This window comes from Canis lupus, chromosome 1 (assembly GCF_011100685.1).
Source record: "Canis lupus familiaris isolate Mischka breed German Shepherd chromosome 1, alternate assembly UU_Cfam_GSD_1.0, whole genome shotgun sequence".
Lineage (NCBI taxonomy): Eukaryota > Metazoa > Chordata > Mammalia > Carnivora > Canidae > Canis > Canis lupus.
The window spans coordinates 75352545-75362599 of NC_049222.1; the positions used below are offsets into that span (position 1 = coordinate 75352545).

Below are 10055 nucleotides of genomic sequence, written 5' to 3' on the forward strand. Positions count from 1 at the left end.
CAGATGGAGCAAAGCTTTGAAGTATGAAGTAGTGAAAGTAGTAGAAGGAAATACAGACGTATTTTATACTCTCAGAGTGGGGAAATCTTGTAGCCACATTTACAACACAGAAGCCATAAAGGAAATGATAAATTTCACTACAAAAGAATATACAATTGTGTCACTAAAAGAAGAAGTAGAAGTAACAGCACAGCCAACATCAGAAGACAAGCAAATTGTTAGGCAAGGTATAAATTTTCTTTTGTCAAATGGATTTCCAAAATAAAGCAATGGTGAATATCATTGCCCAGGATTATGACTGACAATGGTCAAAAGGTTTGATAATGAATAATGCTGGCTTAGTGGTAGAAAAACAGGTGCTTCCAGTTTGGGTGGGAGAATGAAATGATGTGATCTCTTTGCCAGACACTTTGGCCTAAAATCTAACAAAATCACAAACACCCTGCAAATGGCCCTGCAATTCAAATTCTAGATAGAGATTATCTATAGATTTCCTGTAGATAAAATCATGCATGTGTGCAAAGACTTGAACATAAGGTTGTTCAAAAGGAGGTTGGGAAAAAAAAAAAAAAAAAAAGGAGGGTTGGTTAAGTAAAGAACAACCTATTCATTCAAAGGATTACTGCCTGGCTGTGAACAATAAGGTTGGTGCTGATACAGAAACATTTTTTTTTTTTGTATATTCTTTTATTGGAGTTAGATTTGCTAACATATAGAATAACACCCAGTGTTCATCCCATCAAGTGCCCCCCTCAGTTCCTGTCACCCTGTCACCCCGTACCCCCGCCCACCTTCCTTTCCACCACCCCTTGTTCATTTTCCAGAGTTAGGAGTCTCTCACGTTCTGTCTCCCTCACCGATATTTCCCACGCACTGGATACAAAAACATTTTTAAGATACAGCCTTCAGTAGAAAAACACCAACATGCAGAAGAGTGGGTACAGCATGCCTTCATTTGTGTACAAACAAAAAGGACATATATATGCACTCATGTATGTGAGTAGACTCCTGCTGGAAGCTGAGAGATCAGAGGGGTTAATTTTTCATGATACATTCCTTTCCACCGTTTGCATTTCTTATCATGTTCAAATATGACTTGAAAAAAAAAGCTAATCACAAATAGAATTTCATACGGTAAAATGAATGCATTTCTGCAAAAAGATGTGTAAAATCACTTTAAAGGATCTGAAAGGTTCCCAGGCTTGAGCAAGGCTTGGCTGAAGGCATTAAGCTTTCCAAAGAAAGAATGTGTCACTCACAGTTGGTGCTGGGCAGTAAATGAAGGAGAGAAAAAGGAGTGTCCATCCAGGGGACACAGGTCCTGGCCAAAGTACTTCAAGTTCTGCATTCTCTTTGTGAAGGCGCTCCCATTATGGAGATGGATGCCTCAGGCAAGCTTAGCTTAATGCCATTTAACATTTTAAATGCAGAATTAAGTGCCCTTGCTCTAATTCCAAGATCACCAAGCAAGCTCCCAGTTATAATTAGTTCTCCTTTATAGATCTACTGGTGTAGGAAACAACGGTAACGCTGATCTGTGCATTTGGGTCCCTGGGATTGTTATCTGCCTTATTTCAGAGCAATATAATGACAATCTGGATCGTTTGTCTGTTTGTTTAACTAAAAAACAAAAAACAAAGCAACAACAACAAACTTTGGCCTTTAAGAGACATGAGGCGCCATGGGGCAATTAGAGGCAGTGACATAATGAGATCAGCATTTAGAAAGACCACGCCAGCGCCGTGCGGCACAGGAGCAGAGAGGGGGCAAGACGGCAGGCAAGCCCGCCAAGTAGGAAGGCACCAAAGCATCATAGGCAAAAAAAAAAAAAAAAAAAATCTTTTTTTTTTTTCCTCTGTGCCGGGGACGATTTTCTCAACAGGTACTGTCCACCGGCCAGTGTGTACGTGTGTACACATTGCAGAGATGAGCATCCACCAAGGCCTGAGCTGGGAAACCAGTGGGCAAAAGGCAGAGAATTCAGGTGCAGCCCCTCTGCCACCACACAGGAAGAGACTCTGGGGCACATGAAACAGAGACAACTTTGGCAAACAAAACCTGGAGTTTAGAAGAGCCTACCTTTTGAGCCCGCACTATGTTTCAGACGGTGAAAACCAAAATGCAACTATCTTTTGATTTAAATTACACTCATGTTAAGTTGTCTAAGAATGCCTCATTGATTGCTTTGTCAATATTGAGAACTGATCACAGACACAACAGGTCTCTGAGTAGCCTGGTTGGCTAATGGAGTCAAAGTACTAACAGTCGCTACTTCACCCAGGTCCTCCTCCTCAAGAGAAATCCAGAATCATTAAAACAAAATTAGAAGTCTGGGTGGGGATGTAATGCACAACGTGGTGACTAGGGTTAATAATACTGTGTTGTATATTTGAAAGCACTAAAAGAATAGATCTTAAAAGTTTTCATCTCAAGAAAAATATTTATGACCATGCGTTGTGATAGATGTTAACTAGATTTATGGAGGCGATGGTTTCATCATACATAGAAATATCAAATCATTATGTTGTACACCTGAAACTAAAGTTGTATGTCAGTTATATCTCAACAGAAAAAAAAAAAAAAAGTCTAGATGGTTTAAGGAAGTAAATCCTAAATTATTAGGGAAATTTTACAGTTCCAGATAATTAAGTCTGAAAAAACCACACCTAGTGGAGTTTTATAAATACATTTCTATCTCCATAGAGAGATCACATCCACACAATTAGAATCCTAGTGTGTGTGTCTGTGTGTCCCAAGGATTGTTGGGATATGAACCTCACAGGGAAGTGTAGGGTATGGAATAGCAATAGGTCCTTACTTTCAATAGAAAAGAGACTCTAGATGGTATGTGATTACTATCATTTTTATTCTATACTAGAAGATGCCATATTCCCAAGGGCACACAAATCATTTATCTCTTGATCAGTCTAACATGGTGCAGGGAGAGATGGTGATGGGTGGCAGGGGAAAGACACGAGGTGAAGCCCCAGTTCACCTCTTTCCCACCACCATGCTGCTTAACTTGTGAACATTTATTTGAATCTCTGCACTTCTCTCAAAATTGCTTGCGCTTTTGAGGCTAATTTGGGCAAGTGGGGCTGAATAGTAGATAGAGCCATAAGTGAGATACTGGCTACCGTTCTACCCCAAATTACACTGTGTTTGACCAAAGAGCCCTGGACAAACCAATCAACCTGACAAACCCTCCAAGGATGTCAAGACCTTCCCACCTCCTTCAGAATGAGACTAGAAACAAGCAGATATCTGAAGGGAGCATTCCACGTCCCTGGAGAGAAGCCCTGCTTGAATCCAGAGCTATGTCTCCATGAAGACCATCGACATCATACAAAATGGTAGCAGAATGAATTCTAGATGCGAGTCAACAAGCTTTAAGCTTGCTCAATGGCTTAGTCATGGATCTCAGCCATTGATCCTGGGCAAAGAGAAGTCAGGGGAAAAAAAGAAGGCAGGAAAGAATAAGTGTACTCTGGCCACAGGTCTTTCATAGGAGCTAAGACAGGCTTTGTACAAAGGGCTGTGGGGTCCTTCACTTATATAAGCACCCTTGACTGTGGCAGACTCCAAGGGCAACAGCTTGCATCTTGCTGGGTCTGCTCTGCCTTCGCTCCAAGCCCAACCTGCCAACATGGTCCAATAGGCATAGGCTTAGCATCCCACATTGCTGCCAACTTGTGAAGGCTTGTCTCTGCAGCCTGACTTTTGTGTATGAGTTGCTTGGAGAAGAGAAAGGCTTGAAATTTAAAAACAGAAACAAAACACCGTAATCTAAACAAAAAATGTATTTCCTCCAATGTGAGGATAAGACCATTGCTTTGGGGTGAGTAGCTTTAATGGCTTTGTCTCTCACAGAGACAGGTTTGCATAGACTTGGTCTAGTACTGAGCTATTCTTCACATCTCCGACACTTCTAAAATGGTGGGTGGGGGTCAGGTTCCATCCAAGGATGCAGAACAAAAGGGAGGCACCCTAAAGTAAAGGTCATCGGCACCTCCTTTGGATGCTAGGAGAAAGAGCTCCTAGACCCATGTTGTTTTTAATGTATCACAGCCTTAGGAGACTCTTCACTGGCCTGGTTCGTGCAGAGGGGGCCGGAGCAGAACATTTCTGGGACCCTTCTCCCTCTGTGGTACCAATTCTAGGTGACCCTGTGTGCAACTCTGGACTCAGCAGTCCAGCACTAACATGCCACCAGCCTTATTAGCAGCTCACAATTAAAAAAGACGTGTTTGGGGGAATTCAGAGCAGACACTGAACATATGCACATGTGACACTGTCACCAAAGGTCCTCAGATTCTCATACCACCCTTTACTTCACAACTGATGTATAAACCACATTATCTCCACAACTGAAGCTTCGTGGAACTTCAGAGCCAGAAGAAACTGTCTGAGCACTGAATCCAAAGCTCTCGGTTGATACCTGACAAGCTCAGGCCCTGAGAGTAAGGGGCTGCTTCATGATCAGGTCACTCCTGACTCCAGCTTTCTGTGACATCTTGTTTATATTTGTTATTGTTGTTAAAAAAAAACAACAACAACAATAAACTCAGTACCTATGCATTACTTTTCTTCCCAGGTTTATAACACTCACAAGCACTCACTCCTTCATCACCCAGATCAATATCTACTGACTTCCCAGTCCCTCGTACAGCCCAGAGACCAAAGTGGTAAGAAGGCACCTTGATTATGTGAGATATTTGCCTTCTTTAATGGAGATCGATCAGCAATCAAATGTAGAGTGAAAATGATCAGGCCACTGCAGGGCTCAGACCTCTGCCACCTGGGGGTTGGGGAACAGGGGGGGATTTGTGCACTAAACCAGCCAGACCAAGTAGATTATGAAAATGTTCAATCTGCTATTAACCCAAGGTTCGGGTTTTTCTCTCCTTTTCTCTCTCTCACACACACACCAAATGAATAAAAAAATTTAAAAATTTAAAAAAAAAGGTTCCCTGCCTAAGTAACCTCTCCTCAAAATCATCCAGTTGATTTATAAACATCAAGAGGAACCAGAACTTGGCATTGCATCAAGGGGCAGCAGGTTCAATGCCATGTTCTACCCTATGGTATTTAAAGCTACATGAAGCTCTCTAGAGACATGCTCAGTTAGTCCGAGGCCTAATGTCAGTGCTGGTTTAATAGTGTTTTTTTCCCAAACAGCCAAGACGAGAAATTAGTTAACACTGGGGACACTTGCTTAGTACCAAAGGCAAAACAAAAAACAAAAACAGAAACAGAAACAGAAAAACAAAAAAAGGAAAAGAAAAAAGAAAGAAAGGAATTCCCCACCCCCAGCTAAACAAGAACTCTAGGTTTTATACTCTGACGACCCAGATATAGTCAAAGAGATCATACAGAATGTTCCTGGGGAGAAAGAGTCCTCAATTCTCAGCTGTCCAGCCAACTTTTCAGCTTAGGAAATGTCATTACAAGGGAATATTGAAACAGACACAAACAGAGGTTTATGGGATAGAAACAGTGAAAGATTTTAAACAGAACTAAACTCAGCTCTGGGGAACTGTGACCACATTATCTCAACTTCCCATTACTTGCTTGTAATAACACATAACCCAGGCCCTTCCCTTAACTATAGTGCTCTGAATTCCCATAAGGAAATATCACTTTTCGGAGAAGAAAAAAAAAATCAAATACATTTTCCTGTATGCTCAATGAGAAGTGATGGGGAGGGGGAGGGGGAGAAAGTTGGGTCAGAAGGGTTGAGGGGCTTTTCAATTGTTTTACCCAATGTAATAAAAACCTCCTTAATGCAGAGATTGAAGGTATAAAACCAAAGAGGCTTCAAATGGTTGTGCTGAGCTGAATTCTGTAAATACCTTCGCTGGGAAGAAAGCATGTTCTCAACTCTAGCTTGCAAGTTGTGCTAGTGATACAAATTAGACTGCCTTATTTATGAACAAGTCCAGTGTTGCTTATGTTACCACACTCAAAACTTACTCTGTGCATCTTACATGCATGTAAAGCACAATCCAAAGTTCTAGAAACCCCAGTGGAGGGGCTGAGAAGTAAACATCAGAGTAATAAAAACAGATGCCTTTCACTGAAACCTTCCGAATGCCAGGATATTTGTTTTTAGTACAATTAATTGCAGGGAAAAGCCTACTAAGGTGAGGGGGGCCAAAATCAATGTATTAATGACATCACATTACAGTCGCTTAACCAAGCCAACAATTTATTGCACATAGAGGCTCTGGCAGCAGAGGCTGCAAATTCTATTTGTACTATGTATTCTATGTTGTACTAAGAGGAAAAATATTAGACTTGTCTATGACCCCCCAAATCAGAAACTACCACCCAAGAAATTCAGAAAAAAAGGCCATCATTAATCTATATAAAATATGAGCAATATAACGATGAACATACCCTTTCACAACCATATAAGTAGACTTAACACTTAACACTACTAAATGGTATACTTAAAAATGGTTAAGATGGTAAATTTTATGTTAGGCATTTTTGACCATAATAAAAAAAAGTGCATGATCTATTTTATCCATTTCTTTTCCCACTTGGGTGAGGTAGAACTTGTCCTTTGCAGTACATTTTGGCACCTGGTACTACAGAGAGTCAATGGCCAGTTACATAACTCTAACAGGCTTTACTCCTGAATTCCACTTATGTGTGACAATGGTATTGTTTTTAAGTTTAACTTAGCATGGCTTTGGTATAACCATCTCAGAGTAAGAAAGCTGGTGCTAAGCAGCAGTGTGATGCTGGGCAGGTGTGATGCATCTCTATAGACAGAGAGAAGAGAGATATAGGCATATAGATCATGTTGGTGTGTAAACAGTATGAGACAGACACTACGATAGAATTTTTAATAAAACAGCCTCCAACAATGACTCTAAAAATGAAATGTCAGCTTAGCTTAAAATATGCGCGTAGAAGCAAAAAATAAAACTATCTCTTAATGAATTTCTGCACACAGTTTTAGAATGTTGTACCATGGGCTCTCTCTGAACCCAAAAAGCACAGTGGTGTACTCTTCCCCAAATATATAGATATTAAATGACGTACCATTTTTAAATGACACAGTAAACTGTGGCTTCAGCAAGTTTTAATTAGTTTATTTATTTCCATTTTTCCTACTAAAAAAAATAGAAACATGAAATTTCAGCTAAGCACCATTAAACTACAACTTTCAACCAGGTTATTTTAAGAATACCATGGGGTCTCATAATAAAGTAAAAAAAAAAAAAAAAAAGTAATTTGGTTCCAACTGTAGCTGGTATTCCCCTGGCCAAGAATATAAAGCTGTTCAAGCAAATATTAATATGTAAGAAAAAGAACCAGATGGTATCATATATGGATGACAGTGAAACAAGCTCATCTACTGATGTCATTTTGATATCAAAACAGCAGAATTCAAAATAATTATATGAAGTGCTTTCCAAAAAAGGATTTTGGTATGTTTTATAGGACATGAGGGCACAAACTGGCTGGGTGCAAACAAAGCTGAGGCGCAGGGCTGAGACACAGACTTTTTCTCAGAACTCACATCTAACAGCCCCATTGGTGTCACTAAGGAACGTAAATTCTCCATCCCAAATACTAACCCTACACACCTCCCCCAATCTTTCAATCTCAGTGGATTTTCAACTCAAAAGAAAAAAATAATGGAAGAAATTAGGAGTGCCACTAACTGAACAACTGACAAACACTTTGGTAAAAATAAGAAGAATCAATTTTTTAAAGCCCGGAAATAGGAACCTACCATCAGATATTACGGAAACAACAGCATTGTGAGAACTGATGTAAGAAAGCTCAGCTCAACTCTATTGATTTCATAAATACCAGGCAGCTAACACCACTAAGGTTTAGAATAGCATTTTTTAAACTTAAAGAGAGTTTTAGTTTCCTTTTCTCTGATTAGGGCCTTAAAAATCTTACAGTGAAAAAAAAAATGTCAGAGTGAAAATGATTGGCTCTATCTCATTTCCTCCTTCATTATAGATGCATCATCTAATACAGAATTTCAAAACAATCCACAACAACACGAGACGTCTGACTGTATAAAGGCACTCTCCCTGGTTTCAAATTAGTCCAAAGGGCTCTGAATTCCATATGGCTTCCTCCATCTGAATACAGACCCCCCTCCATCTCATGAAAAAGACACAGATCCTGATGAGAGGCCACAGTCACTTTGACCAGGCCAACCAGGGCCGGCACAGTTGAGGCCCTACTCAACCTTCCTATCCAGCTCTGCCTCCCTTGATCCTTGCCAAAAAAAAAAAAAAAAACCAAAACACCCAGCCTCCTGGATGCAGCCTGACAGTTGGTTGCTCCCAGCACATCTCAGCTCTGCTAGGCCTGCACATTCCCCCTGTGCTGCTGCCATTTCCTTCTGCCGAGCCTTATAACATGAGCATCACCAGCAGAACAAGCAACAGAGGCTACAAAGGTCTCTTACTTACATTAAAAACAGGTTATCTCAGTCAACTACGTTGGCAGAAACAGGGCGTGCGTTTTCTCAGGAGGAAAAAAAGCATGCGCACTCGCCAACCGGAAGGCCACAGCCCAAGCCCTATTTTCAGGGCTGCCTATCTTAGGATCAAACACCGTAAGGAAACCGGGAGAAACTTTGCCTTACAATCCTCTACTTGGATGAATAAAATCTCATGCCAGTGAAATGTAGGTGGTGACAAAGTCCGGGGGGTGGGGGGCGGGGGGAGTGGGATATACATCTAGTAGAGGTGACAGGGAGATGCTGGAGAAGGCACTGGTGAATTCTTACTTGGTAATGTATTTGTCACAAGCCATCAGAACAGGAGGACAGAAATACACAATTCTGCTTCTCCATCAGAGCAAGACAAGCTCAAACATTTCCAGGGACACAGGGGTCTGTCCCATGCTAAAGGCAGCATTCATTAGAGTACTACACACTGCTTTAGCATCCAACCTAGTCCTCGGTCATCATCCAACCTAGTCCTTCAATGGGCAATTAAGATTTATAATCCAAATGGTCTCAAAATTATATCTCTGGGAAGTCAAGTCCAAATTAAATCAGACCAGGCTTTTAGGCTTCCGACGAGCACATTTTCTCTTTCAAGAGAGCGCAATTTCAACACTCAGAACTTCTCTTCTTACAGACCATTTTCAAGGCCAGCTCTGGATGCCATCTCCTAACAAAAATCTGATATATAAAATGCAAAGGGACACTGGTAACTGCAAACCTCAGGGAAAGATGTTGGGGGGGGGGGGACTCTGATCTCCTTCAATAGATTTCAAAAAGTTCATCATTTTAACCTCCTTTCTAGTATGTATTACTGGAACTTCTAACCTAACATGCACTTAGCACCTTATGAAACAAAAATGTCCAAAACTAAGTTATTGCATAAGGAAAGCCTAAAGCACACCCAGCAGGGCTTTCAAATACAGAGCGTATATGGAATCTCTGAAAAGAGTGTATGTATTTATGTTATTGACACATATAGAATACTTGAAACTTATGTTCAACTGTCCGCTTCTCCCCGAGGTGGTACTAGTCCCAAGCCAGAAAAACAGGTAACTAACAGATGGCCCAGCCCATGTCTGACTTCTCCCCAGACTTAGACAACATTCATGCCCCCGACGGACAGACACGCCTGGCCAGCCCCAGTCCAAGGGGCAAGGAGAGAAGGAAGGAGGAAGAGCACCAGGAACTCACATTTCGGTGATGTTCTCAGGGTCTGCACTGTTGGGCTCCAACCTCGGAAACGCCACGATGCCCGGAGAAGGGTCGCTGCACCAGATCCTAGAGGCGCTGCATTTGCAGGACGTGGGACAGGCGAGGGCAGCCCTCCAGAAGCCCACGACCAGCCAGCAGAAGCCCCAGAGCCGCGCCATGGCGGGTCCATGCCACCTCGTCCAGGACGACATCCCCAGCCGCCAGTGCCAGCCGGAGTCAGAGCGAGTAGGTGGCCCCGCGCCGCACCGGCCGGCCTCCCCCGCCCCCGCTGGGCGGCCTGCGCCGCGCTGGTCGCTCCCTCGCCCCGGTGCCTGTCGCGGGCGCGCAGAGCCGAGCGTGTCCCGGGCTGAGC

The 10055-nt window shown here is 42.2% G+C and overlaps 1 protein-coding gene across 8 annotated transcripts in view; it reads right to left on the reverse strand.

Moving 5' to 3' along the window:
• The window catches only part of NTRK2 (neurotrophic receptor tyrosine kinase 2), a 327349-nt gene extending 317329 nt beyond the window's left edge, over positions 1-10020 (reverse strand). For 3 of the 8 annotated variants that reach the window (XM_038526949.1, XM_038526950.1, XM_038526951.1), the window contains exon 1: positions 9683-10019. In XM_038526949.1, the coding sequence (XP_038382877.1) occupies positions 9683-9894 (212 nt within the window). In that variant the 5' untranslated portion in view covers positions 9895-10019. Of the gene's footprint in view, positions 1-8450; positions 8512-9682 lie in introns of those variants that run through there. The other 5 variants (XM_038526954.1, XM_038526953.1, XM_038526948.1 and 2 more) reach the window with 4 other exon arrangements.
• Positions 10021-10055: the final 35 nt, after the last annotated feature.